The sequence below is a fragment of the Peromyscus maniculatus genome, chromosome 5 (assembly GCF_049852395.1).
Source record: "Peromyscus maniculatus bairdii isolate BWxNUB_F1_BW_parent chromosome 5, HU_Pman_BW_mat_3.1, whole genome shotgun sequence".
Classification (NCBI taxonomy): domain Eukaryota; kingdom Metazoa; phylum Chordata; class Mammalia; order Rodentia; family Cricetidae; genus Peromyscus; species Peromyscus maniculatus.
This window is the reverse complement of record NC_134856.1, coordinates 95,554,022-95,577,988: the sequence shown is the minus strand read 5'-3', so window position 1 is coordinate 95,577,988 and position 23,967 is coordinate 95,554,022. Positions and strand designations below refer to the sequence as shown.

At 45.0% G+C, this 23,967-nt stretch overlaps 1 protein-coding gene across 2 annotated transcripts in view; it reads left to right on the top strand.

The window, feature by feature from the left end:
• Mtr (5-methyltetrahydrofolate-homocysteine methyltransferase) overlaps positions 1–23,420 on the top strand; it is an 85,353-nt gene extending 61,933 nt beyond the window's left edge. For both annotated transcript variants that reach the window (XM_042278219.2, XM_006980164.4), the window contains exons 23-33: positions 3,941–4,008; positions 4,501–4,621; positions 9,581–9,662; positions 10,881–10,979; positions 12,050–12,125; positions 14,754–14,909; positions 16,335–16,531; positions 19,580–19,780; positions 20,485–20,677; positions 21,925–22,037; positions 22,675–23,420. In XM_042278219.2, the coding sequence (XP_042134153.1) occupies positions 3,941–4,008; positions 4,501–4,621; positions 9,581–9,662; positions 10,881–10,979; positions 12,050–12,125; positions 14,754–14,909; positions 16,335–16,531; positions 19,580–19,780; positions 20,485–20,677; positions 21,925–22,037; positions 22,675–22,761 (1,393 nt within the window). In that variant the 3' untranslated portion in view covers positions 22,762–23,420. The remainder of the gene's footprint in view (positions 1–3,940; positions 4,009–4,500; positions 4,622–9,580; positions 9,663–10,880; positions 10,980–12,049; positions 12,126–14,753; positions 14,910–16,334; positions 16,532–19,579; positions 19,781–20,484; positions 20,678–21,924; positions 22,038–22,674) is intronic.
• The last annotated feature ends 547 nt before the right edge of the window (positions 23,421–23,967 follow it).

Sequence of the window (23,967 nt, the reverse complement as noted above, 5' to 3'; positions counted from 1 at the left end):
ATGTGAGTTCCAGGAATCGAACCCAGGATGTCAGGCTTGGCGCCAAATACCTTTTCCCGCTGAGCCATCTTACAGCTCTTAGGGCTCTGTTCTAAACACTAAGGAAGAACATCGGAAAAGTAACAGTTTTCACAACTTGCTTCCCCACCTCTCTTCCCCCTCCTCACTTTTCTTTCTTTTCACACGGGGTCTTGCTGTGTAGTCCAGGGTGGCCTTGAACTTGAGTTCTTCCTATTTTAGCCCTCCAAGTGCTGGGGCTGCAGATGTGTACCACCAGACATAGGTAAATTTTCATTTTTCCTTCTTTTCAGTCTTTTCTGTGGCAGAAAACAGTATTATACCTAGGGGAGACCCACAGACATGGGTTGCACACCACTCAGATTGAGCAAGGGATGGTAAAGGAAGTGGGTGAACGGGAGGAGACCAGAGCGGGGGTGAGAGGGAATGGCAGGGGTAGACTAGTCGTACCCACCTCTAGGCCCCAGGAAGCTCATGGAGTTTTAGCTGGTCATGGCCCCAAACCATCATGGTGTAGGGTCAGCCTGGTCAGAGCTGTTTCTCAAATATGCTAGGCAGTTTATTGGTGTGCCCTTGGAGATGCGCTGGGACAGCCTCAGTCTAGATTGGTACTCAAGGCTGGGAGGGACTGCCTTTGTGAGGCCCTAAGCTCTCTGTGTGTAGAAATTGGAAATACTCCAGGGGTGTATTCAGTCATTTCCCAGCAAGACTTTTGAAGGCAGGTTAAGAACTGCAGGTTGACATTGTTTTCCAGTCCCCTGCTCACTGTCCTCAGTCTGCCTCACTGACCAGTGCTCGTCACTCTTCTTCTGGCTCCTTCTTCTCTGAGCATCCTCAAACACAAGAATGCCTCCAGGCTCAGCCCTTGGCTTCTCCTCTGTCTAGAATGGTGCTTCTTACCTTCCTTTCCCCTCATCGGAGACTCAGGTCTGGTGGGAGGGTAGGTTTGGGCTCAAGTCTTGCATTTCCAGGGAGCTGTCTGATATCATTGGTGCTACAGGTACAGGAATCCCCAAGTAGTCAGGCCCAGGACAGGCTCAGCCTCATCATCTATCTAGTGTCTTGACTCTGATAAGGCCCGTTGTCTTCATGTGGATCTCTCTTCCCAGGCTCCAGATGTTCATGGAACTGCCTAAAGGGCTCTGTTTGAATTGAAATAGCAAGCTAATATTTTGAAAATGGAATTAGTTGCTATCATCTTAAGAACACCTCTCCCTAACTCACTCGTTTCAAAACACTGCTCATACCAAACCCTTGGGTCTTCCTGGCTTCTCTTCTTCCCAGCTTCGTGTAATACAGTGTTTGTAAGGGCATGGCCAGCTCACCACCCATAACTGCTTCTAAACTAAACTAAACCTTGTAGACCAGGGCCAGACTATTGTTGTTAGATGTCTCGGTGTGTAGCAACCTAACCAGTTTCTGTTTTTCCCCTGGGCTTCTCTGGTTCAAAGTGAATCTGTTTGACTGCAGCCAATCTTACTCTTCCATTCAACTCCTGCAGTAACTTATCTTACCAGAGAATCGTAGTTCTTGCAAGGTCTTTTTTCAGGGTGTAATCTCAGAGCCACCAGAATCCTGTTCTGTTAATTAAATCAGTCTCTGAGAAATACAGGCCAATTTACAGATGGGCTCAGTTGAAAAAAGTGCGGGTTCCATTGTGTGACGTGGCTCTTGACACTGGGTTGAGAAGCCCCTCTACTGCTTTGGGTGTGTGCTCTCTAGTGTCTGTCCTTTGCGCTGCAGCCTTCTCCTTTCCTGTCTTATGCATGTAAGATGTACCCAAAACTAACAAGATAAAACGGGAGAGAACGGTGAGAGCAAGATAATTGTTGTCATTATTCTGATGATTTTTATTTAATCAGATTTAAAAACATAATACAGGGCTGGAGAGACAGGTCAGCCGTTAAAGGCTAGAAAATGTCAAAAATATAATACAGTGCTGTAAATGAGGTGCATGCTTTTTGTCTTGGTTTAAAAGCTGTTTGCTCTTGCACCTAGTTTATAATGAGCATTGTATACTTAGTCATCTTAAACAAAAGATCCTTCGTTACTAGATTTTCTTCAGCATTAAAAATCACAGTAGCCTGAGAGGTCATCTGCCACCACCTCCAGCATCTGTTTGCTGTTGGTCAGCACTCACAGAGCACAGTGTACTTGTTGTCCACTTGAATTGTCTCGCTTTTTGTTGGCTCCATAGTGTTGGTTAATTAAAAAAAACTCTTGTAAAAAGGAATATAGGGACAAGAGACCAATCCATCAGTATAAGAGGGTTTGCAGTAAGAATGATAAGCAAGCCTAATTCCCACCTCTGTGTTCACCACTCACTAGTGATAATTGATGTTATGTTCTAGAGATGTTCTTAAGTGAACCCCTCCCCCCCAGATTAAGCATTTTGTTTGTTTTAAGACCAGAGTTTCACTGTATAGCCCAGGCTATCCTGGAACTTGCTAGATGTAGCTCAAGCTGGCTTCTAATCCATGACAATCCTCTTGCCTCACCCTTCTGAATTCTGGGATGTACTACCACACTTGTCAATTTTGGTTTGTTTTCAAGAATTTCTGACAATAAAATAAGTGAAGACACATGGTCTAATTTTTAAATCATTTAACAGATATGATAAGGTTAAGTGAAAGAATACACAATGGGAACTCTCTCAATATAACATGGAAAAATAATAGGTAGAAATCTCCAGAGCATTGCTAGTTTCTATGAGTTCCAGATTGTGTACCTCTGAAATTCTTTGGCATTATTCTGCCACCCCTCATCCCCGCCTTTTTTTTTTTTTTTTAAATAGTTATCTTTATTTAGGTGTATGTGTTTGGGTGACCTTGGAGACCAGAATAGGGCATTTGATTCCCTTGAGCTGGAGTCACAGGGGGTTGTGAGTCACCTAATAAGGGCGCAAGAGTAACAAGGGCTTTTTAACTGCTGACCCATTTCCCTAGACCCTGCTCCCTGTTCTGTCTTGGTGCTTGCCCTCCAACCCCCCCTCCAACTTGTGTGCCCACCAGAGTTGTCTTTCTGTTCAAAACCTGCTGACCTCTCCTGGTGATGTCTCCGAGTCACCCTCTCTTCCCTTCCTTGCCTTAAGTATGAGCTCTGCCCCACAGCTGCCCTGCATGTGCAGTGCAGGGACTACCTGCTTCCTGCTCATCCTCTCTACTCACTCCCACCAGCACTTTTTTTTTGACCTGAGTAGATAAGGTACTGGGTTTTGTCCTAGTTTCTGATTCATATCCCAACTCTACTGCCAATTAATTGAGTGATGGGACCTTGTCTTAGATCCCTTTTTCATTAAAATGGATGTGGAGTAGCACTGGTGACACAGAGCTGAGGTGAGGGTCCAGATTGCCACTCAGTAGTCACAGTATAGTGGAAACAACCCAGGTGTGTATTAGTAGATGAATGGGTAAGAGGATGCAGTGTGTCAGTCAGCTCTCCGTCACTGTAGTAGATACCTGGGATGACTTAGAAGAAAGGATGGTTTTGGCTTATAATTTTCAGAGATTTCAGCCCCTTGTTGGCCTCATTGTTTTTGGTCCTGTGGCAACACAGCACGTCATGGTGAGAAGTGTCATGTAAAAGCCTCGTTAATACCTATCTGGGTTGTGAAAAAGAGAAGGGAAGCACAGGGCTCCTGCTTCAGAAACACAGAATAAAAATAAATAAAAATGCCAAGCTGGGAGACAAGCCTTCAAAATGCTGGCCTTTGGGGGCACATTTCAGATCGAAACTATAGTATGTAATCCATTCACACAATAGAACATTATTCTCCTTAAAAGAAACTCATGTGGATGACCTCTGGTACTGTGGTTCCAGTTTACATTAGAGCAGCATTCAGTGGCTAACATTAAAATGTTCATTTCAGCTCTGTCTCTTATGGGCTCTTGTTAATTTTCTGACATCTCGTTTCTTGCCACAGAGTTATTGATTTAGGAGTCATGACTCCCTGTGATAAGATACTTCAAGCTGCTCTTGACCACAAAGCAGGTACCGTGCCTCAGTCTGCTGGGTGTAGCATTGAGCATTATTCTCCTGAGAGTCTGTTGGAGAATGGAAAAGCCCGGCTCATGTGGGGTCTGAGGGACCTACAGGCAGCCAGCTCCAGTGCAGGGTGTTGGGGCTTGAAAAAGGTGTGCGAGTGTCCATGGGCCTCCTGAGTTCTAGAGGTGGAGTGGACTGGCCTCCTAGAGGAAAACAGCTGGGTTGGATTTTCCCTTGTGTATAGTTGATTTTATGGTCAAGTCTGAGAGTATCATGAACTAGAGATAATTTCTGTTGTGTGGCTTCCTAACTCGGTTACAACTGTGTTGCTGCAAATTTAAGTTATACTTCCTATTACCCAAAGCAAACACTAAATTCCTAGAATTATAAATTGACATGATAGGTTTTCTGATCTTCAGTCCAAAATTTTTAAAAAGTGGTCTTCTTTTCTCTTTTTTTCATTATCACTGGTCAATTCTTCTTCTTTTTTGATAATAGATATAATTGGCCTGTCAGGACTTATCACTCCATCCCTGGATGAAATGATTTTTGTTGCCAAGGAAATGGAGAGGTTGGCTATAAAGATTCCTTTGTTGATAGGAGGTGCAACCACTTCAAGGTAAGTCAGCATGATGACCTTTATACTCACTCTGAACTCTCCTAAATGCCGGTGTTCATGACCGTGGGAAAATCTGCTGCTGATCTCTCCTTTGCGTAGCGAGTTGTCTCCTTGGCACAGCTTCCCATTCTTTAACAGGAAGTATGAGAAAGCTTCTGGAACCTGCTCTGGGGACTCCTTCGTGAGTCCCTCCACTGGCCCTGTTTTGGATTCTGTTGGCTTGTAGTTGTCTTTTCCATAATCCTCTTGTCTTCCAGGCAGCTCCTAAGAATTGTAATGTACTCTTTACCCTCTTGGAATCAGACTGAATAGCAAAACTGTGGTGGTGTTTTTTGTTTTGTTTTGTTTTTTTATTGCAGAAAGATGTTGCTTGAATTTCTGCCTACTCTGTTAAAGCAGGAGTCATGCTAAGTAATTATAAATTTTGTGAAGACACTCGAACCTTGTAATAGCGACACACTAATGAAAATGAACTAGGAAGTCAGTTGGAGGCGTTGTTTCCAAGAGGAGGACTTAGGGGAGAACTTTAGGATGAAAGGCATAAAGTGGAGAGTGTTCACATTGAGTTACATGGGCAGTGCTTGGTCTAAGTTCTACCTGAGATCGTGGTCATGGCGAGAGACACTGGGCTTTTGCAGCATTTCTTACATCAGAGATACTTGATGGTTGGCAGGGGATAATATCAGGTTGGAACATTGAATTTGGTGGTCCCACAGTGTGCAGAGTTTTTTGTTTGTTTGTTTGTTTGTTTGTTTTTTTAGTGCAAAAGTAAAATAATACTGTGGTCCTAGGTATTCTAAAGCTCCTCAGAGAGTGAGAGAATTCTTGTGAGTAATTGGCTCATGTGAGTGTGGCTGGAGCCTCAGTCTGAGGACAGTCTTCAGGCAGAAGTTCTTTGCACAAAAGGCAGGGGGTTAATGAAACGGCTTAATATTTTTCTGAAGGTTTTTAGCTGATTGATGAAGTTAACCCACATTATGGAGAACCATCTACTGAATTTACAGATTTAAATATTTATTGCAACTAAGAAATACCCTCAGAGCAATATTTGGACTGCATGCAGTGTGATCAAAAACTGACTAATGTGGCATACCCAATCTTACACATAGAATTAACTATCATATTATTTATAATGTGAATGGAGAGTTTCCACAAGTAGTAAAATGTTTACATCTTTATCCATTAATTACTTTTCATTAAAGTGATATGACAATTTGGCCATTGTTGCTGATATTAGAAAATTAGATTTGTTTCTTACCAAGGACTGACTGACTAGCCAAGTGGCAGAATTATTCTTAAGGGATCTGACTGGCCACTGATAAAAAGGATTTATTTGTGTGTGTGTTTGTTTTCTTTCTGTACTGAGACAACCTAGGGCTTGTGCATGCTACGCAAGATCTCTGACTAAGCTATGTCCCCAGCCCCCTTTTTACTTAAAATCTTTTATTTTTTTACTTTTGAGACAGGTTCTCACTAAATTGCCTAGTCTTGAACTTGCCTGTAGCCCAGGGTGGCCTGGAATTTGCAGTCCTCCGTCTCAGTTTCCAAGTAGCTGGAACTATAGGTCTGGACCTATAGGCCTGGTAGATAACTTGGGCTTCATGAACTTAACCTGTTTTTTTGCTTAGTGTGGAAAGCGGCAATAGGACCTATGGACTATTGTCAAAATAAAGACTTAAAAATTGGGATTGTGTAATATACCAAATCTCTACATTAGGAGTTATGCACCTGTGACACTGGATTCATAATTAAAATATTTTTATATCATGGTGTGCATCATTAAGATCAGGAACTTGTTACTTGTGCTGATTGGAAGTTGACTACTTGGTCATTTTATTATAAGAGCCACCAGACAAAAGAAAAAAGCTCTCCTCAGACACCTGGTTGTTTCTCCTCAGATGATTGAGGTTTCAGCAGTACCTAATTCTTCCCTTTGGCAGATGACAGCTCAAGACTTGCATGATTTTATGAGACAGATTTCTGAGGGTGATAAGCTATGACTTTTCCAATAACAGCATGAACCAGACTTGTGCTCCCAGACATTTGAGTACAAGGTATGACCATCCAGTAGAGGGTCTTTAGAGAGCTGAAGGTTAGGGGTCAGAGATGGGTGGGAATATACTTGGAGTGTCCCATTTGAACCTGATATTCTATCTGTAGTGTGGGTGATGTGGAATCACATATGGGAACTTCATGGAAATCTGGCCTTGTTATGGGCAGAACTTCACAGGGTATACATTCTGAAAGTCATCTGTTAAATTTAACTAATGTATAGCCAATTACTACCGTTTTAGTTAGAGTTTCTATTCCTGTGATGAAACACCATGACCAAAAAGCAAGTTGGTGAGGAAAGGGTTTATTCATCTTACACTTCCACATTGCTGCTCATCACCAAAGGAAGTCAGCACAGAAACTCAAACAGGACAGGATTTGGTGCAGAAGCCATAGAGGAGTGCTGCTTACTGGCTTGCTTCTTATGGTTTGCTTGGCCTGCTTTCTTAAAGAACCCAGGACCACCAGCCCAGGGATGGCCCCACCCACAATGGGCTGGGCCCTCTCCCGTCAATCACTAACTAAGAAAATGCCTTACAGCTGGATCTCATGGAGGCATTTCCGTTGACATGGTTTTTCCGGTGTCCCAGGAGCTACACCCGAGTAACCACAAGGAGGTTTATTATTAATTATAAATTCTTGGTCAGTAGCTCAGGCTTGTTACTAGCGAATTCTTACTGTTTTAACCCATTTATATTAATCTACATACTGCCACATGCATCATCTTGGATCTCCTATTTTCTCTCTATGTCTCTCTGGCGATTCCTCCGACTCCTTTTCTTCTCCCAATGTCCTTAATCTGGTTCACCTGCCTAACCTTATCCTGTCCATCCATTGGCCAGTCAGCTTCTTTATTAAACCAATCACAGTGACGTAGAGTCACACAGTGTAAAGGAGTATTCTATACCACACATTTCCTCAGCTGAGGCTCCTTCCTCTCTGATGACTCTAGCTTGTGTCAAATTGACACAAAACCAGCCAGTACAACTACAAAGTAGGGTTTGCAGTTTCTGTTTTTTCTTAAATTTAAAGGAAAGTCACATTGCTTTTAGGTAGAGATAATTTTCTGAGTGTGTGTGTATTTAATTGCTCGGAAGTAAGGTGATTTTATCTTCCTCTTTATTTTGACCATGAGCTTTTGCTAGGGAAGCTTAAAATGTAGGGGTGTGTATAGGGTTTCATGGAATGCATTTTAGATCTGTTCTTACTTCTGATTTCATCATCTTTTTTTCTCTCCTTTGTTTTTTAAAAATAATTGTGTGTGTGTGAGTGTGGTGTGTGTGTGTGTGTGTGTGTGTGTGTGTGTGTGTGTGATGGTCAGAGGATAGCCTTGTAGAGTTGGTTCTCTTGGGTGTGCATATGCCACGGTGTGCACGTGGAAGTCAGAGGACAACTTGGGGAACAAGAGTTTCTCCTTCTACTTTGTGGGTCCAAAGGATTGAGTTCATGCCACCTTGCTTGGCAGTAGGTGCCTTTTACTCACTGAACCATCTCACTAGCTCTCTACATCTACCTTTATGGGCTCCGGGCATTGAATTCAGGGGGTCGGGTTTGTGTAGTGAGCACATTGACTGGCTGAGCCACCTCACCAGCCCTGTTAAAGCACCAGCTATGCAGTATTTATATAAAATACTTTCATTCTAGACTAGGCCATGATATGAAAGAAAAGATTCCAATACACTTTGACTAAGGGAAAGAATATGAAAACACCTGATTTGGAAGAAGGAAAGAACAGGAAACACATGGTGGGAACTTCTGTAAGCCATCCTGTGAGCCACTTTTCTCCATCTTCAGGCCCTACTTAAACCACTTAAAGTGAGGCTATATTTGTTTCCAGTTCTCAATTTTGTATATTTCTTAATGAAATTGCTAATACAAAGCCTACACCATTGCCATAAGCACCTAGCAATCAGGACAATATGTTTAACATGTTAAATGTGATATTTAAGAATTAAAGGTTAAGCCAGGTGGTGGTGGCGCACACCTTTAATCCCAGCACTTGGGAGGCAGAAACAGGCAGATCTCTGTGAGTTCGAGGCCAGCCTGGGCTACAGAGTGAGTTCCAGGAAAGGTGCAAAGCTACACAGAGAAACCCTGTCTCGAAAAAACAAAAACAAACAAACGAAAGAATTAAAGGTTGTTCCTGGTATCTGCATGTTAAAGTTTGGCAATGGAAACTTGGGGGCTGAGCAGATCTTAGTATGAAGTATTTTGTTACTTCTATGCTTTGTTTTAAATTAATTGATTCACTTTGTGATATTAGGGATTGATTGAAACTAGGGCTTTCTGCATTGTAGCAAGAGTTATACCACTCAGCTATATCCCTGGCCTCTTTCTGTTTTTTTTTTTTGCATTTCAGGTCTGGGGTTTCTTTTTAACAAGTAGAAGTGGGGTTGAGGCCAGTGTATAGATGGCTCTCTCAAACAGGAAGCAGCGGTCAGATCTGTGTCCTGTGTCTTCTGCCTGCTTCCTGCTTCCCCGGGGCTCTGGCTGTTCTCCCAGATCATTTGGAGGGAGGAAGTTGACCTTGATGACAGTAGGGTGTGACTGCCAGGGACTGTGTTCCTCTCTGGGCTCAAGCAGGCTGTGATGAGTGCCTGGGCTGGAACTCCTTCCTTGTTGGCGGATAACAAAGAACAAACCTTTCTCATTTTGTCAGACTCCCTTGGAGCCAGGCCTATCAGTTCATGTCATTTCACCCTGTTTTTCTCATCTCAGGATGGGAAATAGTCCTTCTTGGTTTATAAGGGAAATTTGAAGTTCAATATTTGTAAGTAAGTACCTTGAAGATTGCTCTTGAAAATACTTTAGAAACATATTATCGCTAATGGTTCTGAACATGAGTTGCCTGAGCAAAGAGCTGTCAGCACTGATGGATATGCTTTTCTTCTTGACCCTTGTTTTCAGAACCCACACAGCAGTTAAAATAGCACCACGATACAGTGCGCCTGTAATCCATGTCCTGGATGCATCCAAGAGTGTGGTGGTGGTGAGTGTGGGGCCTTCCTTTACTTCAAATGTGTTCTAAAGAGGGGACAGAGAAAGCACGAAGAGCTAAGGTATCACCCGAGATCCAGTTTGTTTTGACAAGTTCTACTGCAGACATGTGAGAGAGCAGTGAAGTGACGTGTGAAAGAACTCAAGGTGTGCCGCTGCAGGGCTTGCCTCGCTGGAAGTAAGCCCCGTTAGCAAGTCTGGTGCTTTTAGGGATGCTGACCGAACTGAGCAATAGCTCAAGGATGGCACCAGAGGTGCCTGGCACTTGGACATCTGACCAGATAGACAGATGCCTTTCATTTACCAATATGAGTCGATCTCTTTGGCCATTGCTAGAATTAAATGGAATGTAGGATTTTTAAAATGACTTTGTTCCAGATGTAAGAGCACTTGATAGGGCCAGCTGACTCAACCAGAAAGCAGTCACCAGATAGTCAAAACCCAGAGTAAGAGATAGTTCTTCACCGAACATAACAAAACCCCTGCCCAGGTGTCTTTCCCTGCCCTTGACTAGTGAATCCTGATTGCCATTCTCATGAGTTTGCTGAATAATGTCCCCAGCTGGGGACATGTGGGAGACCACATGGTCCTTCAGTTTCCAAGTTGCTTGCCTAGAAACTCAGTGTAAGGTAGAAAAGAGCTAAGCGGCCTCTTCTGTCCTTAGTCCCATTTGTAGTTTTCAGTGAAAGCATAGTTTGACAACTCCAGGGATTTTTGTAGGGAAGAAATACTACTGAAGGGTCTGGTGACCTGGGGGACTCCAGTAACACCGTGCAGACTGGATGACAGTGACCACAGTTTCTATGCTGTATTCTGAAAGGAAAAATTCAGATCTTTGTGTTTATTTACCTGGAATGTATACAGTGATCACTATTACACTGAGTTGAGTGTATCATGAGGTGTTATTGCTGGGGGAGGGTGGTGCTGGTGGTGCTGGTGGTGGTGGTGCTGGTGGTGGTGCTGCTGGTGGTGCTGCTGGTGGTGGTGGTGGTGGTAGTGGTGCCTGTGCCGCCACCACCACAGAATGTGTCTGGAGGTCAGAGACACCTTGTGGGGATTGTTCTCTTCTTCTACCATGGGTCCTAGGGATTAAAGTCAGGCTGTCAGCCGGGCAGCCAGCATCTTGACCTGCTGAGCCCTCTCCCGGGCCTCAGGAGAGTTGATCTCCCTTGGCTGCCTTGTGGTTGTTGAACTTTATCTTGCATTTCAGTGTTCTCAGCTGTTAGATGAAAATCTGAAAGATGACTATGTTGAAGAAATACTGGAAGAATATGAAGATATTAGACAGGACCACTATGAGTCTCTCAAGGTAAGTGATAAAAGCAGGTCTGTGCTCATTTCAAATCAGAGTGATCCATGGTTTTTCATGGGTTTTATTGACTATTTTGAGGAGTCCTTTGAGAGAAGCCTATTCCTAGTACAAATCTGAATTCTTTGGTATTTCTAAATTTCTGATTTTTAAATTAAATATTATAATGAATTATAATTAGGGAGTGGACCTGCATACCTATAATCCCAGCACTTAGATGGGGGCAAGAGGACCATGAGTTTGAAGCCAGCCTGGGCTATATAGCAAGACTATATCTCAAAACACTTGAGAATTTTTTTTTTTAACTGTATTAAGGCAAACATTCTGGATCCTCAGTAGGTATTAGGCTGTATGCCAGATACCAGCCCTATGAGAAAGAGTAAAACATGAGCCCCTAGACATCCCAAAAATATGAGCTAACCCATTCTAAAATGGTATTCTCAGACTCACTGTTGAGGGGTAAATGAAGAAAAGGGGGATGTTAACCAGGCCATTCTCAAGCCTCTCCTGGTTATTAGCCTGATCGGGTCTGCCAGGCAAATTCAGAATCATGTGCCAGGAACAGTCCCTCTAGGCTTCAGGAACTCCATAATTACCCTTTGAAGTTACTAGGATAGTCCCATGCTTGTCTGCATTTTCTTTGTGTGGGGCGTTAAGAGAGTTGCTCAGAATGTGAATGAGAGAATAAAGAGTTGATGTGTTTCTGAGGTGCTTCTCATGGCTTCTTCCCAGTCTCCTGTTTGCCTGCAGCTGGCAGTTCCGTGGGTCTCCCCTGCTCTGGTCCTCAGGGTAGTTTGGGCAGGGCAGTTAACTCCAAGCCTATGCATCCTGAAAGAACTGGTCAGGGCTGCAGGGTTAATCTTACAACTACAATGAACACATGTCACTCTTTACTGTGTTCTGTTCTGGTGGCAGTGTGAAGCAATATTGGATAAGAAGTTTAAGGATTACTCTTTAAAAGTATTTGGTTTTATTCATTTTTTTTGTTTGCAAAATTTTCTTGGCTATGTTTTCATTGTAGAGATAGAAAAGCTAACAGGTTCTGACTAAATAACTATTTTCTTCAACAGGAGAGAAAATACTTACCCCTAAGTCAAGCCAGAAAAAATGGTTTCCACATTGATTGGCTGTCTGAACCTCACCCAGGTCTGTGGCTGTTGCTGGAGACAACTTAAGTGTGACAACTGATAGTGTCTAGGAATGTTTGCAGTTACTCGGCTACAAATGAACCTGCAAGCGAGTAATTCTCAGTTAGGTGTTGTAATAAGTCACCTAATTTAAGAAAGTAGATAGGAAGACTGATTGCGTGCCACAAACGGTTGTGAGATGGATTCACCATGGCTTCCTGAGTCCTTTGGATGACTCCGTAACAAGCATGTTTATTGTCTCCATTCTAATTGAAGAACTGTGAATTTCAGACAGTAACATGAATGGTTGTCAAGCTTCTACCATCGGGTTTGTCTTCTGCAGCCTCAATGCTTCTCTGGGCTCTGCTTGAGTGAGCCTCCTCGGCTGACCTGAGTTGCATGCAGGCCAGAGGACTCACTGAATGTCTGAAATATAAAGTAACTACGTTCACAGGTCTTGAAAAACTCGGCAGCAATGCTGGATCCTTTTTCACCTTCTTGTTCTGTCTCTGGATGCTTCCCTTTTAATTTCTCTTAGGTGGTTTCTTCCCATTTTATTTCTAGCTCCTTTCTTACCGTACATAGGTATTCACAAGGGGATAATCTGCGTAAGGTGTTTTGACAGGCTCAGAGAGACATGAGGCACAAATGCAAAACCGAGACAGGGTGAAGGGGGATTCTGTTAGCGGAATCCGTATTTCCAAGGTAATGTCTGAAACCAGCTTTCGGTGCTCATGACATCTGTGTGCCACACATGCTCAGCAGAGTCGAGAGGATTAAATTGGAAATGTAGGTGTGCTCAGTTCTAATTTCATTCCTGCTGGGTTCAGTGTGCTTTGGTGGAAAGAGTGCCAAATTGGGAGCTGGGAGGCCCGGGTGCTCATCCTGGCTTGGCTCCTGGCTCTGATTCACCGTGTGACCTTGAGTGTCTGACTTCTACATTTGATAGGCGCTGAAGTATAAAGGGGGTTACTTTATGGAAATGTTGAAAGGTTAAAATAAGATACTAATGTGAAAACCTTCGAAGAAATAGAAATGACTACAACAGAGTCCATGCTGTAGCTTTTCGCCGTTTGCCTTTTACTCTGAAATTGTAGAGGCCCCAGGGCAAGTCATACACTCAAATATATATTTTGCTAGAAATGACCCTGAGAAGGCCCATGATGCCTGGTAGTGGTGGAGATACTTCCTGGATTACCTTTTTAGCCCCCATATGATGACATCACTAGGCTCTAGCCTGCTGCCTGAGGGTTCTGGGGTCCCAAGGTATGGCCTTTGAATGTTTTGAGGATAGCCCACTTGTCTTCAGGGAGCTGTATGAAGTAAAACCAGTAAGAAAGCAGGGCTTTCTTTCTAGGCCCTGGGAAGTAGAGCCTGAAGCAGCCTTGGAACTCTGGCATGAAGCTTGATCAAGAGTAGCCCTACCCTCAGGGACTCCACAGCTGCAGGTCGTTGCCTTCCTCCTAGCAAGAGGCCTCTTTGGTCTGAGGTGTCAGTGGTCTCTCTTGAGTCTCCTCTTTGGTCTGAGGTGTCAGCAGTCTCTCTTGAGTCTCCTCTTCGGTCTGAGGTGTCAGTGGTCTCTCTTGAGTCTCCTAAGAGGACTGTGCAGACGTTATTAATAAACAAACCTACACGATAATGGTTTAAGAGTGGGGCGGCCCTGCATGGCAGAGCAGATGGGAAGAGTCACCGGTGCAGGAAGGCAGAGATTCCAGCTCAGTTAAGAGCTCCTCTGCTCTCGCCTTGCTTTCTGAGAGGCCCATGTTCCGCAGAGCCGCTAACAGTGGAACAGCAAGGCCTTGGATCCCTAGTCACAGGGAGGCCTGGGCACTCAGAGTTGGCAGTAGCCCCGGCCCCTTGGCTTCTGGCCCAGTATCCATGTGGCATTGTGTCCTTGTTGTCCTGAAATGTCTGAAGCACAGTCTGCCTATAGAGTCCCCAGAATTATGTATGTTACGATATGTTTCAGACTTGAGATGTAGGGAACGATTTCTGAAGGCCTGTCTATTTCCATTACTCAACAGTACTCAAGAAATAACTTATGACTTTAGTCTTCTTTAAAAAAGTCAAAGATAATCATCCACAGCCGCAGTCCTGTATTTGTCCCTCCCCTGTAGAAGTAGCCACAGTTTGGAGTTTGGAGCTTCATTTCCGTATATGCCTTTACACTGTGTGTGTGTGTGTGTGTGTGTGTGTGTGTGTGTGTGTGTGTGTGTGTGTGTGTGTGTGTGAGAGAGAGAGAGAGAGAGAGAGAGAGAGAGAGATTGTGCAGTGAAGGCCATTGGTTCCTGTTTGTAAACTTTATATAAGTAGTATACTACACATGCCCTTCTGCAGTAGTCTTTTTTAACACTGCCACCAACACACAGGAGCTGACTGAAGCCTTCCTTTTTTCTTAGACATAGTGGGGGTGAATAGGTTGAGGGAAGAGTTTCCAGCATGGGGTAGCCAGTCTGCTGCCTGGGGAAATTCCTTCTCCATGATCATTTCAAGTTGACTCTTGGTAAGAGACAGCTCCTGTGGGTGACAGGAGGGAGGCAGGTGTGGGGGTAAGCGTCAGTGAGGAGCAGGGAAGGACCCCTGAGTGTGTCGGTGTGAGTGCTGTCCCAGCTCGTGTGGCACTGATAGCTGTGCCTCTTTGCTCTAGTGAAGCCCACATTTCTTGGGAGTCGGGTCTTTGAAGACTACAACCTGCAGAGGCTGGTGGACTACATTGACTGGAAGCCTTTCTTCGATGTCTGGCAGCTCCGGGGCAAATACCCAAATCGAGGCTTTCCCAAGATATTTAACGACAAAACAGTAGGTTAGTAAGTCCTAAACTCCTGCTTGTGTTCAGGAGGTGGTGCTGTGACTCTGAAGGTGGTCTCAGAGGACTAAGCGCTAAGTGTTTAGTTTGCCCGGAATATAGCTGCTTCCATATTGCTCACCCGCTCGACTTCCAGATGGACATTTCATAGTTGGCTTGCCCTTCTTATGTCAGGTAAACTTGGCCTTTTATTCGCCCCTTTCTTTAAATGAGGGTACTCACTGACAGCAGGTACGTTCTGGTCTCTGTTCCACACAGAGGCAGACAAAAAGGAGGTAATCCTGTGACTCAGTGCCTGATTTACTCACCGGTGCAGCCGACAGTGCTAGGTTTGTGCTGGGCTCTTGCTCTGGGCTCAGCCTGCGACCCCCCTCGTATAAGAAGAGGGGCTGGATCTCCAGCCGGAGGTTAGAGTGGGCTTCCTGGAGGCGGTGGGACTTGAACTGTTACTGAAGAGTCCGTGGAACTGCTGAGGCTGGGCGTAGGGACAGGAAGCAGAAATGAAGAAGGAGCATGTCAGATTGAGGCGAATGAGAAGCCTTGGACATGGGTGCCCACGTGGGGAGCTGCAGATCTCTTTGTACCCAGAACATTTAAGGAAGGAGGGAGACTTGGCACGATAAAGGAGAGAAGTGAGTAAATCACTAAATTGCTCCCCTCTCTTGTCTTGGGTAGCTTCACCCCACCCAGCCCCTAGAGACACGGGAGGAAGAGTACTGGTGAACCATGAGATTCGGGCTGGAGAGAGCCAGGGAAACCAGATACTTGTCACCTTGGGGAGGTCCTGGGTATGCTGGATGCTGAGACCCAAGTACTTACAGGTAGTCGGGAGGATTGGGTAAGGGACTTCTTACTGCACTGTCCCTGTGCCATCACAGCAGGCTGTGAAGGGACTGTGCGACCGCCCTTCAGGCAGGCAGGGCAGCACAGTGTTGCCTACTGAGAGCTAATGGGAACTGAGGGAAGGGGCCCCAGGCCTGGTCTGGTGCTTACCATGCAGGGGCTGAAGCTATTCAGATACAGTACCAATGCCGTTTAAGAGGATTTGGGCCACACATCACGACTCACCCTGTCTCATGCCCATACATCACTGTGAAGTTAATAGGGTTGTATGTGGAATGCCGATTCTTGCCCTCTTTCTGACAAGACTGTTTTGGGAGCCATTGATTTAGCTCTCTGGAGTCTACTAAATGGGGAAATATAACCAGATTGAGCTAGAGGAGGCACACTGTGGGGATTCGTTTCATGGACCCACTAGCCACTGTTACTGTGCTTCAGGCTGTGCCCGTGGCAAACTTGAGAATCTTTGTGAGAATGGAGAAGAGGGCAAGAGAAGGAGAAGCAGCAGTGTTTTAAAAAGAATTGTTGTTTGCAGGTTATTATTGGCATCTTTAAATAAATTCTTATTGTATTTTTTAATAGGTAAAGAAGCCAGGAAGGTGTATGATGATGCTCAGAATATGCTGAACATACTGATAAGTCAAAAGAAACTCCAGGCCAGGGGTGTGGTTGGATTCTGGCCAGCACAGAGTGTCCAAGATGACATCCACTTGTATGCAGAAGGTGTGGTGCCCCAGGCTTCAGAACCCATAGCCACCTTCTATGGGCTGAGGCAGCAGGTATGGAACGTGTGTGGACAATGAGTACACTGCTTTGACTCTCAAGCTTGGAAACTACACTCAGTGTCAGTGAGAATTAAATAAGAAACCTGAGCCTTTTGTCTGTACCATTTCATCCCAAACAGTTCTCCATAGGCCCGAGTCCTAAGCCTTTGTGAGGATGGAGAGAAGGCACCCACATGGGTGTCCATGAGGTAGGGTAGGAGTTCCCTGTCTGCAGATAGACAGGGAACAGTGCTGCTAGCCCAGCTGTCATACACTCATGGTTCAGTCTTTCAGTCCCCTTATCCCTCGAAACGAGGGGGCATTTACTTTCCCTAACAATTGCTTCTCATCTGTGTGTTCTGTTGAAGACTGTTACATCACTTGCTGTCTCAGAGGGAAGTCTGGTGGGGACGAATATCCCAGAATGTCCGCCCCGCCAGGTCCTGAAGAGGGAGCAAGAGAGCCAGAGTGTAACTGTTTCATTGTGCTGTAGTCAGATAGCTTATGTCTCTGTTTCACAGAGGAAAAGAAGGGGGCAGAGGGCGCTGGCCTGAGCTTTGTGTGCAGCAGAGAGCCGAGCCCCCTTGAGTGCACCCTGGCTGTCTTCTCCTTGTAACAGGTTTCAGTGCACACCATCTGTGTCTTGTTTTTGCCTCACCCTTAAAAAATGCAGGCACCATACGAAGACTTGAGCACTGTAGACACAATTGTCTCAGTCAAGAATTGGAGCTAGAATTTAATAATTAGCACTAAATTACTTTTTTTAGTTTCACTCACATTTTCAGTGATTTAAAATTGGTAGTGTTGCCTTTTATCATAATGCAACTCATAATGACAGGGTTTTAATAGTAACAACGGATAGGATTTTTAAATTTGGGCCTTAATACATACCATAAGGAGTTATGTGAGAACAATTTCAGCTTTACTCTGTGTGCTTAGGCTCAGACACCACCGGATACAGAGTAGGCAGTTGCAGTGCTGAGCTCTGGCCCGTTCTTCTAGGGAATCATGAGCTTTTCTTTGACTGGTAGCTAAGGCCAGACACCTGCTGGGCCCATTCTTTCATCCTCCAGTCCTGGTTTTCCTCTGCTGCCTTTTCACTTCCAGAATGAACTAAATACTGTTGTGTCAGGGAAGTCTGGACATGCTGGGCAAGGACATTTACGGCAGTGGATTCTCAGTTCACTCTTTTAGTAGTCCCTAGAAAGGGGAACTGGACCATAGATCTGTATTGCCTGTGTGGATAGCCATTTATTAGGAGGTGATCTGTAGGGCACTGAAACAATGTAGCTGAGCCTTTTGTTCAAAGTGACTCTGATTGGCATCCCTTCTAAGGCACAGTGGGACCAGTGACCTGTCCTACTGCAGAGTAGGTTTGTGTACCTCTCCTGCTTTTCTTTCTTTTTTTAAAATCAAAGAACAGTAGAGTGCCACTAGAAAATGGACTAACCCTCCATTCACCTCTATCCCTGAGCTCCGGGACACTTATGTCTTCTGACCTGCAGCCACTGGCTTATTCTCTGCCCAGTGTCAGGCTACACTTGCTCTCATGATTAGCAAATGGCTTAGAGGATTCTGAGTGACTACTTGATTAATTGATCAGTCTCGAGTAGTTCCATGTATCTAGGAGCATTTGTTTCTAGAACTGATGGGGCACTGGTGTTAGCTCCTGGGTCTGGCCACTGGCTGAGCCTGTGGGGTCAAATTTATGTCTCAGATTTCTCGCCTATGAAATGGAGCTTGTGGATCACTTTCTTCACTGGATTGCTGAGAGCTAAATTAGTACCCTATAAAGAACAACAAAGTGTTAAGTACTTGGAAATATTAGTTAGAAGCTATTAACTTTTTATTGACCGTGATATGTATAAGACTTTTATAGCTTCATAGCAGGGAGGATAATTACCAGTTGAGAGTAAACCAGTGGAAGAAAGACACCTGTGCTGTGGAGAGAGCGTGTGTGTGTGTGTGTGTGTGTGTGTGTGTGTGTGTGTGTGTGTGTGTGTGTGTGTTTTGAGACAGGGTCTCATGTGTCCTAGGCTGATCTCAAACTTGATGTATCACCAAGGGACCTTGAATTTTTGATCCTCATCCATGCTGAAATTAGAGGCCTGCAAGATTGTACCTGGCTTATATGGTACTGGGGATCAAACATAGAGCTTTGTGCATTCGAGGCAGGCATTCTTCCAACTATGATTCCCAGGCCCTGGACAGAGTATTTGTATTCAGAATGCCTTAGTGTGTTCTTAGAAGTCTCCTAACACCATGGTAGACAACACCAAGCCTGTATGCACTTGACCTTAGCAGTTTGTTAAAGTCTCTCTGTTAATGCACAGTGACGGCTAATCCCTTTATCAGGCTCTTCTCAAACATGCTCATCTGAATTGAAAACACTGTGCAAAAGTAATGTTTAATCTATGGTTTTTTAAGGTTCTGGTTCCTAGCAGAGTGCCTGCAGGTATTCAGAAGTGTTTAGTGAGTGCATAAATGAGCAGATCCACTAATTTCCTAATTATATATGCTCCATCATGTCATATATTTTTAAAAATCTCATTTCATTTGCGTCTTTGTTTTCTATTGCTATAATGTAATATTCAAGACTGGAAATTTATAAAGAAAAATGTTTATTTTGGTTCATTGTTCTGGTTGTTAAGTCCAAGATCAGGCAGCCACATCTGGTGAGAACCACGTGCTGCTTTGTAACATGGCAAAAGTCAAAAAGAGGAGAGGCACATGGGTGAGTGAGAAAAGAAGGCTGAACTCCAGTGATAGCCAGCACGTCCTGCAAGAAAGACAGTAATCAAGTCATGAGGGCTCCACCTCATCTGCTGCAGTGCCTCTGGGCCCCATATGGCTGTGTTGAGTGATTGCAGTTTAGTGTATGAACACACTAAAGTATCTATTGCATCCTCACTGTGTGCCAGACACCGTTCTGAGTGCTGGCGTAGAGCTGAACGAAGCAGGCAGACATTGTCTGTCCTAAGGTTTATATTCATTTTGCTCTCTACTATGTCCTGGTGCCATGGCCATACTAATGGCTTCTCTGCCCAATGCTTGGGTTTTAAGGCTGAGAAGGACTCTTCCAGTACAGACCCCTACCACTGCCTCTCAGACTTCATTGCTCCCCTGCATTCTGGCGTCCGAGACTACTTGGGTCTGTTTGCTGTTGCCTGCTTTGGGGTTGAAGAGCTGAGTAAGGCCCATGAGGATGATGGCGATGACTACAGCAGCATCATGGTGAAGGCCCTGGGGGACCGGCTGGCAGAGGTACGGCATTGGCAGATCGTGGGGTACTGAGGTGGAGTCTGGGTGTTGGAGCTCCCATGACAATGTCAGAAAGCCTAGCAGCCTTTAGAATCTGTGTCACTGTATAATTGAGCCAGATGCTGCCGGCTTGAACATGATCTGTAGTTTAAGTCCTGTGTCTCCCAAATGCCACTCGGGTCATCTTGTAGCAAAGAGAAACCTCCAGTGCTTCACTAGTTGGTTGTTGCCCTCAAGGGTCTTGACCTTATCTCTGAATTAGTCTTCCTTTGATTATTGTGATGCATCATTTTACTGATAACTCCCAGAATTAAAATCAGATTTCTCCTTGAGAGACCCCTCTAATGTTGGCAACTTTGATAGAGTTATCTTTGCTGCATGTGGGGTGAAGCAGGCCAAGCTGTGGGAGGTCCTGTCCCCTTTCTTCTCAGCAGGCCATGGAGGGTACAGCTCTGTGGTCCCAGTACTCTTCTGGTAAAGCTGTGGTCCCGTTGACTTCAGGAAAATGGCCTACAATCCTCAGATTACTAAATATGATACTTCAGAACTCAGTTGAGGACACCAGTGAGTCTCAGGGCAGCCAGTGAAAGTACAGTTTATCCTGACTGTGGCCAGGTAGGGAAAGTGATTCTGTGCCACTGTGATGCAGGGCTGGGGGCCACAGGTTGCTTCTGCTTGATTGTGCCCCTCTCTCTTCTTGTTCCCAGGCCTTTGCAGAGGAGCTGCATGAGAGAGTTCGCCGAGAACTGTGGGCTTACTGTAGTCGGGAGCAGTTGGGTGTCACAGACTTGCGCAAACTCCGGTATGAGGGCATCCGACCAGCTCCTGGTTACCCCAGCCAGCCTGACCACACTGAGAAGCTCACCATGTGGAGACTGGCCAACATTGAGCAGGCCACAGGTGTGTGGCAGACAGTAAGCTCCTGTCCTTGCTCATCGAGTGCATGCACTTACCAATGACATACGCAGTTAAAAGTTTTTATAAAATGGAAGAACTTAACATGAAATCACCCCTCATCCCATCCTTTCTCATTTGGATCTGTTCTGGCACTTTACTTCCAAATTACAGCAATGTATTTTTGCTTTAATATTTTAGATTTAGTTTAAACTGTTTACTCTTGCCCCATCCTGGATGGGGATTTACCTTGTTCTCTTTTCTTCCCCCTGCCTTTCAAAGTTAGTTTTCTGTCTTGGTACAGTAGTTAGTGGCCGGCCCCTGGCCTGTTGGATGAGTCTTCTGCCTGCTCAGGCCTGCACTGCTTGCTGATGGCTGCTTTTTGAGCTCCCAGCCTTCCTGGAGCTTTCTCACTTCTCTGTACTTGATATTAACATCAATGCTCCTCTGCAGTCATCATCCCCTCTTCAGTTTTCTCTATGGGTTGAATCTCAGAGTTGAAAATTAAAAGTTGATCTGTGCTCTGTTGAGACAGTGGCCTCATTGTCCTTGGCTGAGGCGGAGTCAGTCATCGTTCTGAGGCTGTGTATTGTCCCATCCTTACTGCATAGCTTGTGGAGTTGAGAGGACTCAGGTGAAATCACAAACCCCTTGGAGTTAATCAATCAAAATTAGCTATCAAAGCTGGCAAAGTTGAATCCGTATCAAAGAAAGGAACTGGGGGTGCCGTTGGATCTGGGTCTGCAGAAACAACTCTGGGAATCACAACATCTAGGTGTGAGCCCCGTTTCCTATGAGTGAGCTAGAGATCTTTAGAAAATAGTTAGTCCTTGGTGATTCCATGTTCTTGTCCATAGAGTGAGTAGTCTGAGTAACAGTCCTGAGGACCCTTCCTTCTCAGTGCTTTTGTTCTTCATTCATGCCACCAGCTGACCTCCCAAAGTCACGAGGAGCTTACTCTCAGGGCTAGCAGTCCTGCCTGAGAAGACTCAGTGGAGACAAATTGGAGCCTCTACAACTGATCATGGGTAGCTGGGGGAAAGAATGCAGTCTTTTCCAGGCTTGCTCCCACTGGGTATAATGTGCATGTCTGAATTTGGTTTTTCCATGTGGCGAGAATTTGCTAGACACTATGATGGGAACTTCTTACTGTGTCATTGTGTCTGCCTTGAAGGCATGAGTTTACTTGGTGCTCACTCAGAGTCTGTTAGTACCCTGCCTGGGCACTGATTGCTTCCTGTGGTTCTCTTTAGGCATCAGGTTGACAGAATCCTTGGCAATGGCACCTGCTTCAGCAGTATCAGGCCTCTACTTCTCCAATGTGAAGTCCAAATATTTTGCTGTGGGGAAAGTTTCCAAGGATCAGGTAAGTGTGTGACTTCTCTAGATAACTTTTTTTTTTTTTTTGGTTTTTCGAGACAGGGTTTCTCTGTGTAGCTTTGCGCCTTTCCTGGAACTCACTTGGTAGCCCAGGCTGGCCTCGAACTCACAGAGATCCGCCTGGCTCTGCCTCCCGAGTGCTGGGATTAAAGGCGTGTGCCACCACCGCCCGGCCTAGATAACTGTCTTTAAAATGGACCTGTAGGACCCATTTTACATGACAGTGAAGTGATGTGGTGTGTGTGTGTGAATAAATTCACCCCAGTTGTGCCTTAATTTGATTTCAGCCCATTACCCTTATTCTAGCCCTCCCTCTCTACCTGTGATACACACACACATACACACACACACACACACACACACACACACACACACACACACACACACACACACACCCTTACCCTTCCAACTTCTAAGCAGCAGACATATATGCCACATGCTGTTTTCTGCCTAGAGAGTAAAGCAAGTAGGCAGACAGAAAACACCTCTGTTTAGCTCGGTAGATTGCTGTCAAGACAAGATAAGCCAGGTACTTAATGTTTATTCCAAAAGCCCGTGGAAACTCAGATCAGAAAAGAAAGTCTTGGCACTTTGGTTTAACAAGATGCTTCTGTCTTTTACAGATTGAGGATTATGCCTTGAGGAAGAACATGCCTGTGGCTGAGGTGGAGAAATGGCTTGGCCCCATTCTGGGATATGATACAGACTGACTTGGTTCTCCCTCACACTCCTTTTCTCTTTCTCTTTTTTTCTTTAAAACCTTATGTTTGCTGACCTCAAGGGAGTACCATCCAGAGTGCCTTAGAAATAACAACAAAAAGCACCCGAGTGCCTGCCTGGCCAGTGTTGGAAGGCTGGTTGGTGGCATATGATGTAGATCATCTGGGGTCCTAGAAAATAAGTAACTGTTTCAGGGACCTTAAGTGAGGAGCAACAAGGTGCTGAGGCTCCTGGTGTCCCTGCATCCTTAAGATTGGAGCAGGCAGAAGGCATCTTTTGCAGCTTGTTCCTGTTTTGTTGTTGTTGTTTGTTTGTTTTTATTGTTTTTCTCACATGAAAAAAAAAAGATCCTGAAAATAAGTTGAATAGGGGAATGTGTAGAGACATGTGACACAGGAGCAATGTGCCACCGTGAGAAAAGTGATATTTCAACCTAAGTGTTTTCAACAGTAGACTCGGACAGGGAGGAAGGCAGTCAGTCCTCTCTTCTCCTGTAAGACTTCATTTTCAGAGGCTCAGCTAAATGGCTGTAGAACTCTTTGGCAGAGGCATGCTCACTGCTTGCTGGACAGAATACTGGGACTGTTTGCCCTGGTGTGCTGGTGTGGCTGCGCACCTGACTCCACACTCATATATTTTGGATACGCTACATTGGCTGGTGTCTGTTATTTCTGGAGAAGTTGTTCAGGGCGTCAGGCCGTGAAAGCGCAGACTCCAGTTTCAACTTTGCAGTGTAACTGCCATGTGTCATAAGCTTAGTTCTTAGTCTCCCCGGCACGGTCTGCTCATCTGTAAACTGAGAACAGTGATACGGATTTCTGTCTCATTGGGGGGAGTGAGGCTTAAACAGGAGTGTGCATAGAGACAGTTCAGGTACACACAGGTGTCTAAGTGGAGGTCCTGTAGATCTCTCTAGTCTTAGCACTGTAGGTACTCATGAGAAGAATAACAGGTGGAGTGGGGAAATGTGTTTGGGAATGTGACTGTGGGGGAATCTCCTTCTAGGATTAGAACCCCAACTTGAAATTTACACCAACTGAGAGAGAAACCACCGCCATCGGGACTCATCTTCCTGAGAGACCCCTCCCTTACCTCCTATGTTGCCCCAAAGCACTCACACCAGACACATCCTCTGGTATATTGGAGGCGAAAAGAAGAAAATGGCTGTTGGGTAGTGATGATCCTGCGTATCTGTA